Source organism: Aricia agestis, chromosome 1 (genome assembly GCF_905147365.1).
Source record: "Aricia agestis chromosome 1, ilAriAges1.1, whole genome shotgun sequence".
In the NCBI taxonomy this organism is placed as follows: Eukaryota; Metazoa; Arthropoda; class Insecta; order Lepidoptera; family Lycaenidae; genus Aricia; species Aricia agestis.
The window spans coordinates 21171579-21196869 of NC_056406.1; the positions used below are offsets into that span (position 1 = coordinate 21171579).

Genomic DNA, 25291 nt, shown 5'->3' on the forward strand with positions numbered 1-25291 from the left:
ACGGACGGACAGACAGACGGACGGACAGACAGACAGACGGACAGACAGATGGACAGACAGACAGACAGACAGACGGACAGATAGACGTCAAAGTCAAGTCTCAGTAATAGGGTCCCGTTTTTACCCTTTGGGTACGGAACCCTAAAAATGAGTGGTGACTGGTGGTAGAAAGTGGTCACTAGTCACTATACCTCACTAGTAGTGACTAGTTTTTTCTGTTTTACTGGATAGGTAAGTGCACCTATCCAGTAAAACAGAAAAATCTACATAAATGCTGACCTAAACAATTGAAATTGAAATGTTCAGCTTTCAATAAACTGCGATAACAATGACAGATGAGTTCGCCATCGCTGCAACTCCGTGACATTCGCGGCGAAATACACGTACCGCAGACTGATCCTTATAGCCTACACAATACGGGTCATGTGACCCACATGTGATTAGAAATTCATCGCGCCCGACATCTCCATATCGACATGACATCACACCGATTGTCAACATGCTCGAAAATACTTGATTAAGAGGAATGTTTCAACTTTTTAATTTTCCACGACTGCTAGGCTACGACTACCACTTTTATTGACTTACACAATGTCTTATTTCCGTACTAACGTAGCATATAACTAACTTTGCCGCACTCAGATCAGAGAACTCTTCATTAAATTGAAGGTTTAGGCGGTTAGTCTTGCACTTTATTTGTCTTGCACTTTTCCAATGTGCCAGCCAAAACAAGCCATAGATACAAGCAAGTTATCACCTGTGTAAATATTATTTCGAAGAGGGTCAAAATAATATGAAGGTTTAATATAAAATTGTAATTTGCAGGATATCTTCAAATTGTCATGAAATTGAGTAGGTAATGTACGTATCAAATTCTGAAAAGATGTTACATTATCTTATCTATATCTATCCTATCCAGGCCATGGGCGTATATAAGGGGGGTGTCCTGGGGGTCCGGACCCCCCCCCCCATTATTATCCATCTTACTTGTCCAATCGACAATAATATAATATGTACCTCGCCGATTAAAATCGGTGCGGTACATAATATATTTTAAAAAATATTTTTGATTCCCTAAACCCGTTTCCTATTTGCTGCTGCGGAACCCTTCATGGGCGATTCCAACTCGCACTTGGCCGCTTTTTTACGTCAGGGACCCCCCCCATCCCCCCCCCCCTTATTAAAGCTATATATACACCCGTGATCCTGTCTTATATTATGTACTTATATTGTTCTCTTCTACTGCATGATCCCATTCAAAATCTAAGGAAGTCAAAAAGAACAGCCTATAATTATCATAACAATTATTATTATGCGTGGTAGGTATAGTGTAGGTGTACCAATCGAGACTTGAAATATTTCAACGTTATGTAGTCAGTAGTGTCAGTACTATACTATTCCCAAGCCTTTGGGCGAATTCATCTTGCAAAATCTTAAACACATATTACCTATATATTGTACGTTCGCAAACAATTTGCGAAATACTACATGTATTGCTGTATTTTTTCAAAATTTCCTGTAGAATTCAGCTGCTTTTGGTGTTTAGTATGCAACAGATTGAATGCAAAATATAGTATCTTCCTTTTCAATTCATTTTGATATCAAAGTTCAAACACAGAATCGCGGCTATAATACTACTGATTTAAATTCAATTAAAACAGACTACAGAGTTTATAATTAAAGCGTATATGCAAATAAGAAGGTATTGTGTATCAGGTATTATATAAACAAAGTGGGTGATGACTGATGGGTCGCGGACCGCGGTTGTCAACTCTTGCGGAGCTGTCGTGCGTGTTCCGATAACAACTGGAAGTTGACCCAGCTCGCGCTCGTGATAAACACTATCGAATCTTGCAATAACTCAATATTTTTAACCGACTTCCAAAAGGAGGAAGTTGTATGTTCGTTTGTGAACCAATTTAAAAAAATGCATAGGGTATGATCGTGGTTTGGTAGGTACCACGTTTATAAAAGTGTTGACCTGATAATGGGATCCATGAGTAATCGAGGGAACTCCTCAAAATTTAAATGGAAACATATTATATTATGGTGATTTTGGTCATACATAAAGTATTCCAGGCATTATCACTTGATAACGAATACAGTCTTGTATGGGCAATCATGTGATAATCCTTACATGGTTCTTTATATGATTTAAGAGGGTAGGCCTTCGCCCTGGCGAGTCTCGCGCTAAAATGGACATGCAATTTGGCCTCGGACAATTAGTGCAGCGTTAGGGCTCACCTTATTAGAGTAAAGGTTGAAATCACAACGACCTTTTATAATAAAGTACTCATAATAGAATTTAATTAACTGCAAAATGTCAGTTAATTAATTCATCAAATAAACTGTAGTAAAATTAGACATAAACAAACATGAACGTGAACAGCACAAAATTGAAAAATAGTTTTAGTACAGTTATAATAGTAATCGCAACTCGCAATTTACCTTATCTTTGTATGCAGCTTTAAACACGTACAATACCTTATACCATAGTCCATAAACCATTGCGAAACATTTTTGCAATTTCTGAACAATTAGCAAATGTGTGAAAAGTTATTCCGTTACGGTGCAACCACTTGTAATATGCACCTTGATTCTGTAAATACGACTATAAATGTAAAACATTATGTGATAACAATCAAAACATGTTTTTTATGGGAAATTACAGTTAACTTTAACGTCTCTAAACTTGTTTCAGGAATGGCCGCGTGTCCAGTCAGGCCGAGGGGCCCTCGCGCCGAAAAAGCAATCTTCACAATGCCATGGCGTCCGAAATGGATTCCTCATGGGGTAAGAATTGCCGATTGATACGAAATGCAAAGCAGGGACAGCGAATCTGATATCGACTATCAAAGTGTTCGGCTCACGTCCGACGATCCTTGACCGATTTGTATCGGCAAAAAATGAAACGTAGTAGTAACTCACACGTCCTAGCGAATAAAAAGTGTCACAAAAACTGTGACAAAAGTAAGGAACCCTTGCCCTGATTAGGTATCTATTGATATATTTTTTAGACTTATTTTTATTTAACTTTAACCTCAAGTGATTATTTAACAACTTAATTGCGAGTTTCTAGTTTCTACTTCCATCTGTTTCTTCGCACGGGCCAATCGATTTGTAACTTAGTCGACGTTCTGCCCAATATTTGAGCGGTTCCTTCTATGGATGATGTATTTATTGTTATGTTCTACGTTATGTTGATAACATTTTCTTATATTATCCTCTCTGATGATCGTCCATTATTTCTGCAAAATATTACATGAATACTTGAGAGGAAAGAATCGATTTTGTTTAACTTTACGTGTAATTTGCTTTTTCCTAGATCGTCCCGCTCATATAGAAGGTAGATATAAGAAGTATTCAACAACATCTTCAGTATATTCTAAGAAAGCTCCATCACAGCACAGCGAACACATCGAGAGGTAAGTCAAGCTCAGTATCAGCAATTTATTAGACACTAGATGTCCCGCGCGGCTTCGCCCACCTAAATTAGGAATTTTACAGGAAACGTACATTTTCCCATAATAAATATTTCCCCCGTTTTTCCCACTTTTTCCTGAGTTTCTTCGGTCGTATTAGTCTTAGCGTGATAATATAATATAGCCTATAGTCTTACTCGATAAATGATCTATCTAACACTGAGATAAGTTTTTAAATCGGACCTGTAGTTCCTGAGATTGACGCGTTCAAGCAAACAAACTCTTCAGGTTTATAATATTAGGTAGGTATAGATTTTTTTTAATTATCACTTGACAAACTCGAGTCTCGATCTAAAAGACTATGAAATGGTATATTATGGTAGTGATGATGATGATGATGATGAATGTAATTTGCATAGTAGCATATGCTTTCTGTTCTTAAAACAACGCCGAAACTCCCAAACTTGTATCTATAAAGAATCAGGAGTTCTCTCAGCACCTTCCGAACCACGGTATACCTGGTATATCTGGGTGCAAAATCTTACTTGTTGGTAGCATATGCTTAGAATACTTCTCACGAAACCGAAGTCACCACATATTTCCCTATAAGTTTTGAGGAGTTCCCTCGATTACTTATGGATCCTTCATCAGATCACCACTTTTGTGAATATAATACCAAATTGGGATGATACCCTATATACCAAAAGAAAAATTTTGAAAATCGGTTAACAAACGGCGAAGTAATCGTTGAATATAAGAAAATGAACATAACACCTCCCCCATTTTGAAAGTCGGTTAAAATTGTAGCCTATGTGTTAATCTGATGTATAAGCTATTTTACTGTAAAGTTTCATTAAAATCTGTTCAGTAGTTTTTGCGTGAAAGAGTAACAAACATCCATACATCCACACATCCATACATCCAAACAAACTTTCGCCTTTATAATATTAGTAGGACTAGTAGGATAAGTCCAGTAATAACTACCAATATTAAGTCCTATTTCAAGCATAGCAAAAATATTAAAAACTTGAAATCCTGAATACAGCCGGTCCAAAGTATTTTTACGGGCGAGAGCCCTACGACTCATTACCAACGCTTTAACATATCATAGGTTGTAGAATACGAGTAATTTGAATGGCGGTACAAAATTTTTGTTTGCCTTAGATCTTGGTGGTACGCCTGCTGCGCGAAGTGCCACACCGAAGACAGCGGAATACCGTCATGGGAGCCGCCGCACTGGCAGAAGATCTGCCCCTACCCGCTCTGTCCTTCCTACAGGCACTTCGCTCAAAACCTATCAGTATTATTAATTGGTAAGTGCATCTTTGTTTAAGTTACTCTGACTTACTTTGGCTCTAATCAGGGTTAATGTTAATCCCGTATTGAAATATGGTAGCTACTAGCTTATCTTTGTTGTAGGTATATCAAAAACGAGAATTATATCCCAGGACGAGCTGTTTTATCTGTGTTTATTGAGTAGTCCCTCAATCCTAAAGACATTAAATTGTTTCAGGTTTAATGGTGTGGGTGATAGTGTGGATAGTGTTAGGTGACACGGCGGCGCCGGGCGGTCAGCTGTTCATGTTGACCGTCCTCACCATCGCCGCTTACTTCGGCGGCTGGCTCATGGTGAAGATCACCACGCTGCCGGCACTCATCGGCATGTTGGCTGTGGGAATACTGATGAAGAACATTGGCTTCGTCAACTTCGATGCGTCCTATCAACATGTCACGTCCTACATCAGGTATGCGAATGGGAATTTAGTGGTTTGCTATCTATTTACTTTATGCAATATTTGATGCAACCAAAAAACTAAAAAAATCTGGGTATAGAAATTAGTTTTGTTGCTAGATTTTGGATGATGATATTTAGGATCTGTTTTTAGAAGTCCTATTGAAGACCTAAAACATGTTTTAATTTTCCAGGAAAATAGCTTTAACAATAATTCTAACACGCGCCGGCTTGGACTTGGATCCGCTGGCGATGAAGAAAATATTCTTCACTGTCATCAAACTGGCGCTCGTGCCCTGGACCTTCGAGTGCGTCCTCTGCGCCGTCTTAAGTGTCTACCTGCTCGGACTACCGTGGGACTGGGGTAAGGAGACTTTATTGAATTGTACTGTACTGTAGTCTGTACCTACTTAAAAGAAATGATTTTGCGCATTGAACATAAGTTATCACCCACCCAACGCTATGAAATCTTATTATTTTCTGGTAAACCATCATGTAACACATTTTCAGCTTTCCTGCTGAGTTCGATCATAGCCGCGGTGTCTCCAGCTGTCGTGGTGCCGTGCCTGTTCCGACTCCGGGAGAAGGGGTACGGGGTGTCGAAGGGGATCCCCACCCTCGTGCTGGCGGTGTCGGGCATCGACGACGCCGCTAGTGTCGCCATCTTCGGCATCGTCTCCTCGATCATGTTCTCCACTTCGTCCATGACAATGAATATCATACAGGTGTGTTTTGATTAAATGAAGGATTTGTTTTTTCATTTTGTTCATAAAGGTCGATCATGTTGTGACCAATAATGGGCCAATTTACGAAAACACATCAATTTGGAAAAAATTGCGACTGTAATGATGATCCATGTGGATCCAATTTTTTCCTGATATGATCCATCCTATAGCGCAGCATTTCACGGAAAATTGGCCATATTATTAGAACACCTTACTATCTAAGTATCTTTCGAGTCCAGGGACCTCTGAGCGTGGCGGGCGGCGTGGCGTTCGGCTACTTCTGCGGCTACCTGACGACGTACGTGCCGGAGCGGAACGACGCGTTTCTCGTGCCGCTGCGAGTGCTGCTGCTGCTCACCGGCGGACTCATGTCCGTGCTGGGTTCGGAGGAGATTGGCTGGGGTGGCGGTGGTAAGCAGATTTTCTAATATATAAAATTCTCGTGTCACGAGGTGCGTTGTTGAACTCCTCTGAAACGGCTCAACCGATTTTAATGAAATTTTGTATTTACCATCGAGGAAGTTGATTCCTATGCAATTGACAGACCAACGTTATTTGGTCGAATATGTCAATTCAATGTTAATTGTGATCTGCTAGCTGGGTTTGACGTAACGCAACCAAACTACTTAGGTCCCCGATTTGCATAGGAATCAACTTCTCTGATAGTACATTAATTAAGCCTGAGAATAGGTTATCTACTTTTTAACGCGCTTATAATATTACTTCACTTATTGTAACTATGTAGGTATGTAAAAAAATCTTGGTATCTTAATTTGAGCCACTTCCCGGTCTTCGATTAGGATGAAATTTTGCACTTGCTTGAGTTCTGATGATAATACATGACTAGCTAAAGGGCCCCGAAGACGATCAAACGGTTTGACTCAAACACGTAAATTTTGGTTTGACTCAAACCGATTTTATCGTTTACAAAGCTAGTTTGAACGGTTTGTCAAACATTTACGTGTTTGTAGCTTGTTTGATGAAATTTCATATTTTCGTTGTGTTTGACGCGCCGTTTGATCGTGTTCCGACGCGTTTGAAGGTTTGATCAAACCCGGCTTAGTTTAGTGCTGGATTATGAAGAAGAAAAAAAGAAAGAAGCTGTATAGTTTCTAGCACTTTCTGTAGATGTTCGTGGGTAAAACAATATTATGTTAGTTCATAGTCCATACCATTCTTTGGACCAGTCTTTTTTTTTATGAAATAAGGGGGCAAACGAGCAAACGGGTCACCTGATGGAAAGCAACTTCTGTCGCCCATCCAGGACACTCGCAGCATCAGAAGAGCTGCAGGTGCGTTGCAGGCCTTTTAAGAGGGAATAGGGTAATAGGGAAGGGTAGGGATGGGAAGGGAATAGGGAAGGGGAGGGAAGGGAATAGGTTAGGGGATTGGGCCTCCGGTAAACTCACTCACTCGGCGAAACACAGCGCAAGCGCTGTTTCACGCCGGTTTTCTGTGAGAACGTGGTATTTCTTCGGTCGAGCCGGCCCATTCGTGCAGAAGCATGGCTCTCCCACGTATATCTTTTTTTTTTCTCTTCTGACAGAGGACATTAACGTTATAAACATAAGATAAGAAAATCGCGATCCTCGTTCTAGAATCTAGAGCATCTTCTGCATCACAAGACGTGTACTCGACAGCGCGTATTGAATGAAACTGCACAGTGTCGTTTGACAAACCGTTCAAACCGACATCAAATGGTTGCATCAAACACGTAAGGTTTGAATCAAACCGTTTGATTGTCTCCGGGGCTCTTAAGAAACATCATTAAATATCCAATATGGCGACCAAGATGGCGGACAGGCTATTTGAAATGCACCCCCATGATACGGGCCCATCAAATGAAAGAGTTTGATGTCAGGAATACGAAAAAAGTAGCCACGTGTTTTTCAAACTATTAATTATTATTATATTGATACTAGAAATAATTTATGTTTAACAATGTTTGTCGGGACAGCTAGTTACACAATAGGCATGATGACTATTTTTTTTCTTATCGGTAATTGAAAGACACTTAAAAAATAGAAACATCGTTGAAAGAATAATGCCCGTTTTCACCAACGATACCTAAAATTTAGGTGTCCCTTAAGCGAATATAAGGGGCACCTAACGCAAGTTTTGTTTTCACCGACGATTAAGTGACACCTAAACCATTATAATTTAGGGGATGAATTGACAACCCCGTAAAACTTAGGTGACGTATATTTTGATTAAAACAACCTATTATGCGATTCATCCGTCAAACCATTAGGTGACCCTTATAATTTAGGGGATGGATTGACGACCCCGTAACACTTAAGTGACGTATGTGGCAACGACGACGACGTTAGATGACGGTTGCCTTGACAATGAATCTGTTATCGAATGGCCGTCTGATATTTTACTTGTAAAATAGCGAACTCCCATAAATATCTTCATATTTATCACAAACCTTCCTCTTTAATCACTCTATCTATTAAAGAAAACCGCAATTAAAGGGAACAAAGGGACATGTGGACAGAAAAAGCGACTTCGTGTTATTCTATGTAGTGATATACGTCACCTAAGAGTTACGGGGTTGTCAATTCATCCCCTAAATTATTGAAACAAAACTTACGTTAGGTGCCCCTTATATTGGCTTAAGGGACACCTAAATTTTAGGTGTTGTTGGTGAAAACGGGCATGACTCTGATAGCTTAAAAATTCACCAAGATATGACAATTCAAATATCTAATAAAAAAGACCTGCCCGAAACGCTCCATACAAAGTGCTACGAAAGTATGACGTCAGTCTTTCGTTTGTTCGACAGGTATATTAAATATTGCGTTTATGAAAGTGGTTTCATAACAAAAGTTGCTTTTAATTGCATAAGTTATCGAATTGTATACAAATATTAAGAAATTTAATTGAAAAAAAAATTGACTTGAATATCCAACTTTGAAGGCGCATAACAAGAAAAATACAAATGCTATCAAGCTGAAATTTTGGGAACACTTATTTTTTACCGTGATTTCTTTATTTTATTAACAAAATTCGCTAATCTTTGACCTTGTCATCATCCCTATTACAGTAACCTGTGGGAATATGCGTGGTGGTCGCAGGAAAGTTCTTCTGACCTAGCGGTGTTGTCAAATAAAGCCCACTGAAGTAATTTCAGACATCTTGCCGATTTCAGAAACTGGGGCCGTAATATGAAACTGTTTTGAGACTCAAACAATCGAACGAAAATGCCGCGTCCTACTCTAACAAACGTAAAATGACGTTGTTAGAGCAGGACGCAGCATTCTCTTTCGATTGTTTGAGTCTCAAAACAGTTTCGTGGTACGAAATGGTACGTAATGACGCCAGTCAGGAATCAGAATAATGGGCAATTTGGTCCGCTACAACCTTACCGTTGCAAACAGACCATAATTATCTAATCTAAATAGGAATTTACATTATTATAAATTCTACAAATGAGGGAAGTTATCAGGAATTTTACGCATTAATATAAAATTTAGTTGGATAAATTAGTTCTGCTGATAACAATACCTAGTTGAATTTATTAATTAGATTACGTCAAAATAAAAGTATTTCATGGAACTAATAAGCTTTTCTTGTGACGCATCGATACATTTTGAATAGCTTTTAAATTACAATTTTAACAGCAATAGGTATGAGTTTTTAACATTATTTGACCTTTACTGAAAACTTGAGTTCTAAAATACCTATAATTATTAACGGTGCATATCAAGAGTTTAGTATTTACTCAGAATTTGCATAAAGGTTACCTTACTTAGCTTTGAAATAATATGCCAATTTCAAGTGTACATAAACTTCTAATTGAAACAAAATATAGTTATTCGGACTCAGTAAGACGCAATATTAATGTGAATAGTTCTATTCTAAATAGAAGTCATCGTCATTCAGGAAAATGTTGGAGCCACAACGAATCGGCGATAAGCCGCTGTGGTAATGAGTAACCGAGGCTGCCCATGAATTTATATACAGGGTGTAACAAAAATAAGTGATAATACTTTAGGGTGTGTATGTGTTCCTTGTAGAGAGTTCACTGTGAAAGTAGCAGCGCTGAAAAACCAAAAAAAATTTTGACTTTTGTATGGGGAAACTCGTGACGCTCGGGCCCTTGCCCATACGAAAGTGAAAAAAAAATTTCGTCTTTCAGAGCTGCTACTTTTACAGATAACTCTCTACAAGGAACACGTGCACACCCTAAAGTATTATCACTTATTTTTGTTACACACTGTATAGATTGAGTATAGATTTTTATCGTGGTAACTACCAAAATAAAATACATAACTACTCAATATATTTAATACCTACTTAACTTATATTTGTGGTTATATTTATCTGCACCTGTCATATTGAGCCGTAATCGTAATTTATTTGTACTTAAATTTTAAATAAACTTTATTGTAGAATGCACAATGCACATAAACTTAGCACCATATGCCGTACCTAACCCCTGAACGCTTTCTCGTGGGTGAATACTTAAAAACAGGAAACTCTGCTTATACGCAAAGGAACTACGGTCAAATGTTGATGTTATCCCACTTTGCAGTAGGCAGTAGCCGCCTATCAATGTGAGTGTGCTTTTACTTGGAGTACCAATGCGATTTGCAAACCTTTAAGAAGAGAGTGTATTCCCTCTTAAAAGGCTGGCAACGAACCTGCAGCACTTTTAATCTTGCTAGTCTGCTAGTGTCCATGGGCGACCGTAGTTACTTTCCATCAGGTGACCCGTTTGCCCGTTTGCCTCCCCCGTATATTATTTAAAAAAACTAGTGTTATGTCTACACTCAAAAGAATATAATATTATGGGTACCTACTTATCTTCTACTGCACTTTCTAGGTCCCCTCGCTGTAATCGCGTTTGCCTTCTTCGCGTGCAAGAACTGGTCCGAGCAAGGCTGGGAGATAGAAGACAACCCTGTGGCCACTGCCTTCGAAATATTCTGGATGTTCTTCGAGCCTATGCTTTTTGGAGTTACCGGAGCACAAATAGTCGTAAGTGTTCATAATGCTTTAGGTACTTAAATACCTTCTAATGATTCCATGTCGTAAGTGGTTATATTGCTTTACTTGTACACCTTCTAATAATTATTCAACTTCTAAAAATTTTGATCGATCCAAGAGACCCGCTATTATTCTTTCGTCTCCGCGAACAAACATTAAGGCGAGAATAAACCCCAATTTGTTATTCCGTGACTCCCGGTTTACCTAGTTCCAATATAATAACGAAGTGTTAAAAATATGAGATATAAAGCACAATATTTAAAATACCTTAAACCATAAACATTTTAATAAAACGTAGTACTTTGGCTGTAATTAATTTACAAACTCACCTCCGATAAAAATCTATTTCATCGAAATATAAGTATTAACTAGGATAATTATACATTTTATTTGAATAAATTGTTAGTAAATCTATATTAAAATCTCTTTAACCGAACACTTTTGTTTCTTAATGTTTATTTCCAAAGATATTAAAAAAAAACATGAAAAATAGACAAGATCCGCTTTATGCAAGAACAGTTCTATGCTAAGCTAAAATGAATCTTATTGCGATGCGTATACGCTTGGTCTTTGGTTGTGTGCAAGGTCATCGTTTTTGATTGAGATTAATCCCCGCCTTAAGAGGAATCCACACCGCCGTTTTTTCGATACAAACGCTGTCCCCTGTTTCCTCCCTGGATAATGCCGGTAGAGTTATGATTTTTTTTCTGAATATCTGTGGCCGCTATTAGCATGTCCCTATGTTTTCTTTTTTTTCATATTTTTATTATTAAAAAAGATAAGAACGTCCAAAAACCCAAAAAAATGGCAAGATTTTCCTCTGTGTTCAAACACCCAGAAAACAAAACTGGCTAAAATATACAAAAAAAATAAAACATAGGAACACAGCTCAAACCTTGCTTTAATTTTAAATGAAAAAAGTACTTAAATCGGTTGAGTTTTGGAGGAGGAATCAGCGGACAACGAATCGAAGATTTTCTGTTCTTTTATTAGAACTTTTGTCGTATTGTCTCTATCGCGCTCTGCGGTGGGAGACTTGAGATTGGTGAGACAGCAATACATTTTCAAATACCTATTTTCAATTTCTCTCGCCCCTGGTGTATCCTCTTAAGTATTGACTAGGTAGGTAGGTAGGTAACCTTCTGTTCATTAAATATTTTCTCTTTTCAGATTTCTGAGTTGCCAACTCATTTAGTCCTGGTCGGCGGTGGTATATTAATTGTATGCATGGTCCTCCGAGCCATAGTCACCAGCTGCGTCGCGGTCCGCAGTAACCTCAATATGAAAGAGAAAATATTCGTGGGCTTCTCGTGGATGGCCAAAGCAACCGTACAGGTAATTCTCACAGAATATTATGCTACAATGGGAATTGTCCAAAAAAATCACATGTACTTTTTTTTCGTTAAAATAGGGTATTTTAAGAATATAAATTAAATAATTTTGAAATTCATTGGCTAATTTTTTCTCAATAAATTTTTAAAGTTTCGCTCTGACGTCATCATCGGCCGCCAATTGACCTTTGCATATGTTTTAAATTTCCTTTCAATCTTATTTATGGCTGGTTCGTCAAATGCAAGTTCTCATTATGTGAAAGCTGATACGAGAAGCTTACCAAAAGTTCGAAACGTAATGTTCGTCGAATTTATTGCTAATTTACGCCCTTTGATTATATACTCGTACTACACTAGATAGAGCGTTGCCTAATGCCGGCTCTTGATATAGGCGAACGCGTTGGCCAACGCGTCTGCAGACGCGTTGGCCCAATGTGTAGAACGGGCGTTCGCGCGTTGGCCGTAGGTATTTAGACGTTGGCCGACGCATCTGCGAGCTTGCCGCGCGGGTCGGAAATGTCGGCAAAAGATCAAAGGACATTTGTCGCAAGCTTCGCGCTCCATCCACACATAGGCCGCGCGATCAGTTTGCCCGGAGTTATAATTATGATAATTATTATAATATGTAATAATTTTTGTATGTAATAATTTAATAAATAATAAGTAGGTAATAAAATAATTACTTATATTATTTTAATATTATAAAATATTATGTAAAAGTGAGTTTATTTCTTTGTTTGTTACGTTTTCTCGCCTTTTATTTATTTATTTCCAGAATACTCTTTAAAAACTTTTTCTTGTCCACATTTACAAAGTAATTATAAGCTGTGAATAAATAAACAGCTGCAGCTGTTAGCGACTAAACATCCATTTTGAATCCGTCCGCACATTGGCGCGATCCAAAGCATACTGAACGACCTTCCTATGTGTGGATTACTCACAAACGCCGTTGCAAGCGCACTGCCAACGCGTCTGCAGACGCGTTGGCCAACGCGTTCGCCTATATCAAGAGCCGGCATAAGAAATACGCTCGCAAAAACAGGCCAGCTCTTCTATGCTTGTGTGCGTGACCGCTTTGTTTTACACTCGCGTTATGTCATTCAATATGTCTATGTGTGTGTGCAAAATGTTGCCACCTATTAACATACCTCCCGATAAATAGGATAAATCGATCGGGATTGATTCGTGTGTACGACTATGTGTAGCACTGACGGGCGAATCGCGGTGTTATGTCCAACAGTTGAACACAATTTTTTTCGACGGAATCGCGCGACTTAGGTTCTATCTAGTGTAGTATAATATATAATAAAGTTTACGCCATTGATGGTCAAACAAAGGTTAAACGTATTTGTTCAATAATCTTAATATATATATTTCTTGTGTGCGTGTGTATGTGACTGAACTCCTCCTAAACGACTGGACCAATTTTGATGAAATTTTTTGTGTGTGTTCGTGGAGATTCGAGAATGGTTTAGATTTACAGTTTGGTCTACTGGAAAATGTTTTTTCAATTAATTTCTTATTTATAAGGAGTTGTTGATTTTGGAATGTTTTACATTAGATCCGGCGGACGGCGCTATCATCGCATTCAATATTATTCTATTTCAATTTTAGTTTGTCCTGACAGATGGTGCTACGATTAATTTGAAAAAAATTTTGTTATTCAATTCATGTGCTGATTAAAATATTAAATAAATAACACATAGGCTACAATTTTAACCGACTTTCAAAATGGGGGAGGTGTTATGTTCGTTTTCTTATATTCAACGATTACTCCGCCGTTTGTTGACCGATTTTCAAAATTTTTCTTTTGGTATATAGGGTATCATCCCAATTTGGTATTATATTCAGAAAAGTGGTGATCTGATGAAGGATCCATAAGTAATCGAGGGAACTCCTCAAAACTTATAGGGAAACATATGGTGACTTCGGTTTCGTGAGAAGTATTCTAAGCATATGCTACCAACAAGTAAGATTTTGCACCGAGATATACCTGGTATACCGTGGTTCGGAAGGTGCTGAGAGAACTCCTGATTCTTTATAGATACAAGTTTGGGAGTTTCGGCGTTGTTTTAAGAACAGAAAGCATACGCTACTATGCAAATTACATTCTTCATCAACATCATCATCATCATCATCACTACCATATTATACCATTTCATAGTCTTTTAGATCGAGACTCGAGTTTGTCAAGCGATAATTAAAAAAAATCTATATCTACCTAATATTATAAACCTGAAGAGTATGTTTGCTTGAACGTGTCAATCTCAGAAACTACAGGTCCGATTTAAAAACTTATCTCAGTGTTAGATAGATCATTTATCGAGTAAGACTCATCATTTATCGAGAAGGTTATATTATATTATTACTCCAAGACTAATACGACAGAAGAAACTCAGGAAAATGTGGGAAAAACAGGGGAAATATTTTTTATGGGAAAATGTACCTACGGATTCTGTAAAATTTCTAATTTACGCGGGCGAAGCCGCGCGGGACATCTAGTATACTTATATTTTTGAACAAATTAGTTAGTTTAATACCCATTAGTTACTTAACTAATGGGTATTTTTTTCGTTTAAATACAGAAAAACGATCACTGACCTTATTCCTCGAAATGTTTTTATAATGAGCAAAATTTAAAAAAAATGGACAATCCCCATTTCATATATTTTGTATTGCCAGAGTGATTGATTTATATGCAGATGATTTATGAATTATGATATTTGGTTGGATTATGTCTAATAACATGTACTGCATTATGTACATAACCCAAATAACGTTGGTACCTACATCATTTGAGTGCTTACAGTCAAACATTCGTCAGTTTCGGTACCGACAAAATATAATCCCACTGTATAATGTGATATATGGGATTTGACATAATTATGAACTTAATTATTTTTGATTATATGTCACACTTTGCCATCGAAACTAGAATTTGACTAACATATTAAGGGGGCGACTAACCCAAAGTGATGATTTTATAATTCATTTTTATACTTGAAAATAAGCCCCGAATTGTTTCATTTTCTAAAATTAGATACTACATATATTTCCGAGAATTCGATCTGAGCAAAAACACGATATCTTAAAATTTTCTCGATAGAAAAAAAAACCTCAATAGAAGTAAAATATTTCGAAAAAGGCGACTGAAACAAATTTTTGAAATTTAATAGTTGCGCACACCTTACCATATTATGTAGGTTTTGACACAACATTTGGGGTGCCAATATACAAATATTTACAGCTGGGTATGTCGAATTCCGAGATTCTTACCAAATTTTGGCCTAAGTTGACTGGACCATGTCTCATCGTTGTGAAACTCTCATATAGTACTTACAAAACAATTTCACTCGAGCAGGCAGTGCTTACTTCATTCTTTTTTTACCATTAAGTATATGGTATGAAGCAATACGTGGTAAAATTACAGGCTGCCCTAGCACCGGTAGCGTTGGACGAGGTGAAGAAGATGGCGGGAGGTAGCGAGCCCGTCGCGCAGCTGGTGGAGTACGCGGAGACAGTCATCACCGTGTGCATCATGTCCATCGTCATCACCGCGCCGCTCGGTGCCATCATCATCACCCTCACCGGACCCAAGCTGCTCTCCAAGACCACTAAGCCTCCTGTGCTTGAAGGTAAGAAGAAACCTGACTAAACAGCGAGTAGTGACATGTCACATGAGTCATGACTAAATACTACGTTTAACAATTAATCATATTAATTATAGACAAGGAAGGAAGAAACATTTTTATTGAGATATAGAGTTTGTCGTTACAATTTAGATGCTTGGCTTTAGGACATACATTTCCTAATTCTACTGCATTTTAATGCAACATGAATGCAGCTTTGTCACTGATTCAATTTAGTCCAGTTCTTACCAAAATTCTGAACTATTATTTTGACAAAGCAATCTCACCAAAAACATGAAATGTTAAAAGGAAAGCCAAGCCTTTAACTTATTTTTACTTAAAAGTTTTTTGCGAGTAGGTAGTACCTACATTACTAAATACATAACATTGAACTTGACAAAGTAAACATAACTGTATCATTTTCAGGCTGGCGACGCTCCCACCGGCCGTCCATCCGCGACATCTCCATCATCAATGAGGAGGAGCCGGCGGAGCGGGACGCGGAGGGGGAGGACCCCGCGCTCTCCCCGCCCTCCTCCCCCGCGCCCTCCGCCGCCCCGCAACACAGCACCCCCAACCCCATCACCGTGCAGCCTAACCAGCGCTCCTGAACGCGCCCTTAGTAATAATACGAAAAACGTGCCTTTATCGTTCTAGAAGGCTCCAATGGTCAACGTTAGTAATAACGATCATTGGTCGTGCCTTTACTACCCTTGGTCCAAGAAAGTGCCTTATGTTGCTGAAGATCCAATGGTCTATTTTTGCTACAAGAGGCTCAGCGGTTTGGTGAGCTAAAATCAATTTGTTAAAAATGATAGAAGGTAATTTTGGTGCTTCAAGCAGGGAATGTATCTAGTAGTAAGTAATATCCCAGTTTTTTTTTTTCATAGCGAATTGTATGCAATCACAATAATATTATGTATTGATTTAATTTGAATTGCTGTTAACTACGTATGTGATGAAAAGCAAAAATTTAGGATAAGTAATAGGTGAAAAAGAAATATATTTAATAAGAATAATTAAAAGTGTGAGAAAACAGCTGTTAATAATATAGAGTTGTACATCTACTTAAGAGTAAACTAAAAACTTAGCTACTTTTAATTTAGATTAAGTGTATTTATTATAATATAGGTATAATTGTAATGCTCAAAATAAAAGAAAAAATGTTTTAAACAACACTCCTCACAGTATGGGAGCTTAAACTTGTGGGCTGTCGTCACAAGTATGTATGTGATAATATTATGTATAGACTATAGGTACTTAATGTAGTTGCTTTAGATAAAAACCTCGCTTTAAATATACATCCGTGTCGCCTTCTACGTGCCTTTTGCAGGAATTTAATTTAAGATTAAACAAACTTTAAGAATATTTTATAACAAGTATTTGAATAATCTTTCTGCAGCAAAATGATATTAAAGAGAATTTCTGCAAATTGTATATTAGCAATTTCAAATTTATTAATTAGTAAGATAACGTTACCACGCCTATTTATTTTAGGTATGTATAAGTGTTTGTATAATAAGTATTTGTAAGAGGAATGGTGGTAACTGAATCAGTATTGTAGGTAATGTATTAAATATTGAAGAAGTATTATAAATAAAATTAGGTTCTGCAATATACATAAAAATGTAGAATATAGAATATCCTTATTCTTACATTATTAAAAACCAATTGTTAATATTTTCATATCGTGCTATTTTAGTATAAAAAATTAAAAACATGTTGTTTGCAGTGCTTAATGACGTTTTTTGTGAGAATCATTCCATTTTATTATGTTAAGGATCAAATCAAGATTTTCTTTTTTAATCTATAATGTATTTTGCTCCCGAGCAGTGCCAGATTGTTTATAAGTGCACGAAATCTGCTGCTCACCTGCCGCCTGCCTGCTGCCGCCCCTAGGCCGCGGCCTATAAGGCCTATTTATAAACCCAGGACTGCTTACGAGCATTTATATGATTGCTTTAGGTAAAATTTTAAAACATTGAATTAGAAAAATATTTTGAAGAGTTTTCGAAATTAGTATTTAATCTACTTAATCAAAAAACCTTTATCAACATTTTCATCGTGCTGAAACATCATATAAAATTGTTTGTAAGTACTTTATTTATTTTCAAAGACCATCTTCTATTATGTTAACTTTTTTTAATACTTTTTTGTTAATGTTATGTTACTTAAAATGCAAATAAAAATTTATTCATACATCACGATATTTAATTAGGGTAATTTAGTACTTACTTACTTTGATATTTTACTAAGGTAAGGTACAGAATGTAACAAAACTATGTGATAACTAGACGTTCCATGCAGCTTCGCCTGCGTAAATTAGGAGTTTCACAGACAAATTAGCTCACAGAAAATAGCTTATGATCATTCACGTGGTAGTATACTTTTGATCTGTGCCAAATAACATAAAAATTGCTCCAGTAGTTCGTGAGATAAGCCCTTTTAAATAATTTTCCCGTTTCTTCCACATTTTCCTTTGTTTCTTTGCTCCTATTAGTCTAAGCGTAATAATATATAGCTTATAGCCTTCCTCTATAAATAAACTATCCAACACTGAAAGAGTTTTTCAAATCGGACCTGCAGGCGTAGCATGGTCACCATAGAATCGGTTTCTTTCTATGGAAGAATAGACAAAGTGACAGTCAAACAATGGAAATCCGCCATTTTGTCGATAAAATCTGTCAATATGTCGATTCTTCTGTAGAAAGAAACCGTTTCTATGGTGACCATGCTAAGTCTGCAGTAGTTTCTGAGATTAGCGCATTCAAACAAACAAACTAACTCTTCCGCTTTTGTATTAGTATAGATACTTTAAGGTGTGTATAGGCCCCATATATGTATAGAGTTCCCTGTTAAAATAGCAGCGCTGAACGAGTAACTTTTTTTTCATCTTTGTATGGAAAAAATTATGACGCGGAGCGCTTGCCCATAGAAAGCACAAAAAAAATTTTCTCGTTCAACGCTGCTACACAGTGAACTCTATAATTATAAGGGACACATACAAACCATAAAGTATTATTACTTTTTTTTATAAAATAAGGGGGCAAACGACCATACGGGTCACCTGTTGGAAAGCAACTTCCGTCGTCCATGGACACTCGCAACATTAGAAGAGCTGCAGGTGCGTTGCCGGCCTTTTAAGAGGGAATATGGGAGGTTAAGGAAGGGAATAGGGAAGGGTAGGGAAGGGAACAGGGTAGGGGATTGGGCCTCCGGTAAACTCACTCACTCGGCGAAACACAACGCACGCGCTGTTTCACGACGGTTTTCTGTGAGCCCGTGGTATTTCTTCGGTCGAGCCGGCCCATTCGTGCCGAAGCATGGCTCTACCACGTAGTTTTGTTACATCCTGTATAATTATCATTTATCTGGGGGCACGGGAGTGCCCTAGCCAAGTCTCGAGCGCAGGCATTGATTATACGACACTTCATATCATGTTATGACACCTTTTCCAATGTAATAAACAACATAATACTTGAACTCTGAACATATTTAATTATTATTAAGTACCCTTATAAATTGTTGTTGATACAAATGCCTACGAAATTAAAATCGTTTAACAAACTGATCAACATTGATTTTATTTTGATCACCTTCCAACTTCTTTCTTTTCGACGACGACGACTTTTCGACGACGACGTCTACGAGAACCGAGGGGATGACCTAAGCTTCCTCAAAAGGAATCGTGATGATCAGCCAGCAGCGTCCCAACCCAGTAATAAGGCGAACTCATCCTCCGCAAGTGAACGACTCCAAGCATCACGGGAGGACAAAAAAGAGGATGAGAAAGAGAGAGATAAAAATGAAATTAAGAAGTCTCTAAACTCAATGGCCAAATTAAAAGCGTTTGTGGGATCCATCAAAAAAGTACTTCATCGTGAAAGAATGATCGAGGATAAAAACACCCTTTCTCGGATCAAGGCTTCGTCACAAACAAATCGGCAGGCTTTAGCAATGGAGGCTTTTTTGAGGGAACCATCTACACAAACACCGGCAAATAAAAACAAAAGATATAGGGCCGATCTCGGGCAAGTGCTCCCGCCAAAACTCAGACTGGCCCGGAGCCCCGAAGATCATATAATAAATGCCTTCCTCGAGTTCCAGGCAATAATAAGAGCAAACAAGACCATAAAGCTCTTGACCTGCAATAAGATCATGCAGGCCTATCAGCGGAAAAATCAAAAGCTGTTAGAAGTGAGACTCGAGGATGCAAAAGCTGCCATATACGACAATGTAACCTCCACAATAATTGCCGGGGCGATGACAGGGCAGTATATGGCGGCATTAAGTGCCGACTGCGGATTCGTGGTTCTGGACGAGGATGAGACAAAACGCACGGGAACACTCAAATTTATTACAAAATCTGAGGATCCAATAGTGGTAATAGCGGAATGTACCAGAATAATGCTGGAAGACAGGATACTAGAAATGGCAGAAGTCCTATCTGGGGACCCCGAATCTAGCATGGACTGGGACATATTCGCGAAACCTATCAACTACTCGTGGGTCAATGGAGTTCCTGGATGTGGGAAGACAACTTGGATCATTAATAACTTCAATGAGGAAACAGACGTTATAATAACAACTACAATCGAAGCAGCCGAGGATCTAAAGCAAAGGCTATCGCTACAAACTGGCAACAAAGTTAAAGATAAAGTTCGTACCATGGCCTCTTTGCTGGTAAATGGGACAAAAGGAACCTACAAAAGGTTGATAGTTGACGAGGCCCTCATGAACCATTTCGGCTCAATCGTCATGGCGAATCAGTTAACAGGCGCCAACGATGTCATCCTCATTGGAGATATTAACCAACTTCCGTTTATAGAGCGTGAAAACCTCTTTAAACTTAATTACACTCGTCCAAACCTGGTAACCAGCATCACCCAGGAGTTGTCTTGCACACACAGGAGCCCTATGGATGTGGCATACGCCTTAAACATGGTCTATAATAACATCTATTCATCGAAGGAAATTGTGCGGTCCCTAAAGCTAATGAAGTATACAGGAGCGAGGATACCTAAAACCGATCTAAATACCCTGTATCTTGTCCACACACAAGAGGAGAAAGCAGCCCTCACTAATACAGGCTATGGATCAGGAACGGACTCTCGCGTCCTCACAATCCATGAAGCTCAGGGATTAACGAGTCCTTCGGTGATCATCATACAGACCAAGTCCCGAAAGCTGGCAATCCATGACAGCGTTCCTCATGCAGTTGTAGCTATATCCCGGCACACTAACACCTGTGTCTATTACACTGACACTGATGGAGACGCTGTGGCAAGCTTCATAAAAAGAGCCACGGAGGTGTCAACCGAACACATAAAAGATTATAATATAAAAATGGCTATAAAAGACAGGAACGATAAAGTCCTAAGCCACATGGCGGGTAGATTCGACACAGAACGATATCTTTTTAACAACCTAGAAACTCCACCCAGCTTGAGTGACCCCTCTCCACCAAGCCAATGTCACAACATCTAAAGGCAAAGGGTGGAGCAGCATAAAATCTAAGGAAATCGGAAAATGTCGGATCTACTGGCCGCCACACCGACTGGGACCTCACCGTTCCAAACATTAATATTATTATTATGCAATTTATAAAACTATAAATGTATATATTTATTTATTATATGTATAACATATTATACTCTATTCTATTAAATATACATATACACATAAAAAAAAAAAAAAAAAAAAAAAAGTGTCCATGGCGTGATGGACCACAATTAATTAAAATTCATAATATTATTTCAATTATCCTTGGTGCGAAAAATCTAAATAATAAAATAACAAAAAAAGGATATGGACAAACAGTCTATAGACGGCCCCAATTTTATAATAAAAAAAAAAAAAAAAAAAAAAACTTCTTTCTTTTTTCTCGATATCGTTACATTCTCGTCACCAAGACCAAAACCCAAACAGTCTTCAGTCTTCGTATTGGTCTGGCTCTTGCACACCTAGTCGTGGTCTTAGTCTTACTTTATTGCATGACCAAGAAATGTCATTAGTAAGTTATCAAATTATTATTTTTAACAAAAAATTAAAACCGACTTCCAAGGTAAAAACAATAGCATCAATAATTGGGTCATAATGTGAAGACCCATTGCATAATTATGATTTTGATGATGATGATCAAATAAATTGATGTGTTGGCTTATGCTTTCAGTTGTTTAAACAACGCCGAAATCCCCGAACCTGTATCTATAAGGATTCAAAAGTTCTGTTGGGTACCTTCGGATCCAGGGTATAACCTGGTGCGAAATCTTACTTTTTGGTAGCATTTACCTCGAATGCTTCAGAAAAAATTAAAATCAATATATGTTTCCGTACAAATTTCAAGGAGTCCTCTCGATTCCTACAGGATCCCATCATCAGATTACCACTTTTGTGAACATGGTACCAAATTCGAGTTAAACCCTATACAACACAAAAATAATTTTGAAAATCGGATCACAAATGGCTGAGTTATCGTTGAACATACAAATAAAAAAAATAAGATACATACAGCCGAACGTATAACCTCCTCCGTTTTGGAAGTTGGTAAAAATATATTATTATACTTAGTTAAGTAGGAAATAAGTTAAGTAAAATAATATGTAAATGTTTCATATATTTATATTCTGTAAGCTGCTAATGATGGCAGTCGATTGTAAAACATCACGTAAGTAACATTTAAACTCATTATATCTTGTGCAATATTTAGACTAGAACAAAACTAAATATTACATCCAGCCAAGGTCCCCCGCCTGCGCCTGTTCAAATAGCAAACACGCTGTATACGGCCGCGGATGTCCAGTACATTCTGCCGATAAGTCCGAACTGATAACTCATGCATATACTATTCTAATTTCATTCATTTTAATTCCTATAATTTTATAAGATTATTTAGGTATGCCTCATGGCCATACTTCTAGAATCTAGAATAATGTATTATTCTACACAGTAGCAGCGTTAGGGGGGCGGCGGATAAAAAGGGGCGCCAAAGGCAGAGGGAAACAACTTTGTTTAGCAGTACCAGTCAGCACCCTGGGCGCTGAAGAAATCTCGCCCAGGGCGCTCGTAATATTAAAACCGACATTGATCATAAGCATTCAAGCGCCTGATTGGTACTGAAATTAATAAAAAAAAGATTAGCATCATGCAAAACTTTATTTGGTATAATATTTTATACATATAATGTAATTAAGCTAATTAATATAAACTGTAACAATTATTTTGAAATTTAATTAAAAAGTTTTACATAATAATAATGCTATAATCGATGACTAGAAATGAAACTAATACTATTTTAAAACAATCAAAAGGAGGCTCACATTGCTGCAATGAAGTAAGTATAATAATATTATAATTTATAATATAAATGCGAGACAATAAACTAATTTATTAATTAAAAGGTTAAGAGGCTACGCTAACAGTGTTTTTCCATACAAACGTATTCTAATCTATGGACGCTTCACACCACGTTCCCCAATTTACTCCCTGGACAATGCGTCTAGACTCTAAAGAAATGATTTTTTATACAATATTAGGATCTGTTAAAGCTATGCCTCTGCGTTCGATTTTTCTAAATTTACTAATAAATAAAAAGACATGACCTTTCAAAAGTCGCAAAAAATGAATACCCCGTACCCCGCTAATCCATCGCCCATAAAACAAATTTGAAAGATTTTTATATTTTTTAAGATAAAATAAAAACAGAGACATAGACTCACTCTTCCTGAAGATATTTAAAGCCATCCCCAGAGCAAACGACCTTGACCATACATTTGCCGTGTGGCGGAGATCGCACCAAAAACCTATTTTATTACTTAACATAGTTCAAAAGTGACTTAAAAAAAATCTAACGGCAAATATTTAGTTAATGAAATTGTCTATCTACGAAACACGCGTCAATAGGCGTGCATTTCAAATAAATGTAAAATGTATGCTTGAATTTAAATAAATAGATATTACTTTGGAACCTAATATCATGAGTATAATAAACAAAAATAGGAAATTATTAACGGAGAAACGAATGTTTATATTATGCTGAAGATAATTATTGGTGTATTTTTATTGTAATTTCAAATTATGAGTTAATAAGGCTCGTGAAGCGTAATCTTATATCTTTAAACGAGCAATTCTTATATATATATATATATATATATATATATATATATATATATATATATATATATATATATATATATATATATATATATATATATATATATATATATATATATATATATATATATATATATATATATATATATATATATATATATATATATATATATATATATATATATATATATATATATATATATATATATATATATATATATATATATATATATATATATATATATATATATATATATATATATATATATATATATATATATATTTGGAATCTCGGAATCGGCTCCAACGATTAATCGATAAACTGAAAAATATGACTCTTCCTGACATCTATTGGCGAATAATAATACTATTTTGTTGGCAATTAATTGTTTAACGACCAGTAGATGGCGTTATTAAGTAACACGAAGTCAATGAGTGTTTGCTTTACCGAGCGAAGCTCGGTCATCCAGGTACTGGCAATAAAATTGTTCATTTAAAATTTAAATTCTTCTGCACCGCGTTCCCTCTTAACATCTTAATATTATTATATTCATCTCATACTCTTCACGTACTCATAATATGTAACTCCTATATTATCTTTTCAACTACTGCTTATTTATTAAAATGCTTATTACACCGTTACAGACATCAATCTCACAGAGCGTAATATTTTTCTTATGTTAATAATAATAATTGGTCAACTCCAAAAGCTATAAGAAAATTTAAGAATAATGATAGAAAAGCGGAATGTTGTTAATATTATGTTATACTACGATGCGATTCGAAGGTAACAATGTTATATAATCTGACAATTTTAAATTAATCTAAAAATAATTTGATCATCTTCTAGCTGCTCTTTTCTAAGTACATGGCATGTTTGCCATAAACCACAATACTTACATACCATTAACCATATTATGTATAATCAAAAATAATTTTTATTGTTTAGTAAATGCAATAATTATTAAGAAAACTATTGAAAAGTAGGTACAAAGTAAGTACATTATGCAAACAGCCAAAATAAAAGGACTCCAAATATTTGTTGGCATGGCTTCGTCGCGCGTCGTTTGTATCGGATAAACCGACGCGACGTCAGTTTGCACCGGTTCTATCCACTTATGAGTTCTTAACACTGTTCGGCAATGAGGTCCTGAGCGTGGTCCTCTCGTCGGAGCTGATGGTTCTGGACAGGAAGGTGGAGGACGTGCGGCCCGACGACGTGGCGGTCTTCCGCGCGTCCGGTTTCTCCAACCCTGGCATATTAGTACAAGTTAGATTGTGCGGTGGTTCGTCATGCTGAACAGAAATGGCAAACCTTTTTTGCTTTGTTAAACTTAGACCCAAG

At 37.0% G+C, this 25291-nt stretch overlaps 2 protein-coding genes across 7 annotated transcripts in view; one reads left to right on the top strand and one right to left on the bottom strand.

The window, feature by feature from the left end:
* Nucleotides 1-25291, top strand: part of LOC121739222 (sodium/hydrogen exchanger 9B2-like) — a 90550-nt gene that overhangs the window by 47367 nt on the left and 17892 nt on the right. For 5 of the 6 annotated variants that reach the window (XM_042131613.1, XM_042131935.1, XM_042131772.1 and 2 more), the window contains 11 exons: nt 2702-2793; nt 3326-3425; nt 4587-4735; nt 4936-5167; nt 5349-5518; nt 5665-5879; nt 6119-6290; nt 10711-10865; nt 12045-12209; nt 15636-15840; nt 16261-17873. In XM_042131613.1, coding sequence (XP_041987547.1) covers nt 2702-2793; nt 3326-3425; nt 4587-4735; nt 4936-5167; nt 5349-5518; nt 5665-5879; nt 6119-6290; nt 10711-10865; nt 12045-12209; nt 15636-15840; nt 16261-16445 — 1840 coding nt within the window. In that variant the 3' untranslated portion in view covers nt 16446-17873. Of the gene's footprint in view, nt 1-2701; nt 2794-3325; nt 3426-4586; nt 4736-4935; nt 5168-5348; nt 5519-5664; nt 5880-6118; nt 6291-10710; nt 10866-12044; nt 12210-15635; nt 15841-16260; nt 17874-25291 lie in introns of those variants that run through there. The other variant, XM_042131690.1, reaches the window with a different exon arrangement.
* The window catches only part of LOC121732821 (probable G-protein coupled receptor Mth-like 3), a gene marked incomplete at its 5' end in the record, with an annotated part of 32868 nt that continues 32474 nt past the window's right edge, over nt 24898-25291 (bottom strand). Inside the window, one exon of the mRNA XM_042122817.1 lies at nt 24898-25199. Within this exon, the coding sequence (XP_041978751.1) occupies nt 25063-25199 (137 nt within the window). The remainder of the gene's footprint in view (nt 25200-25291) is intronic.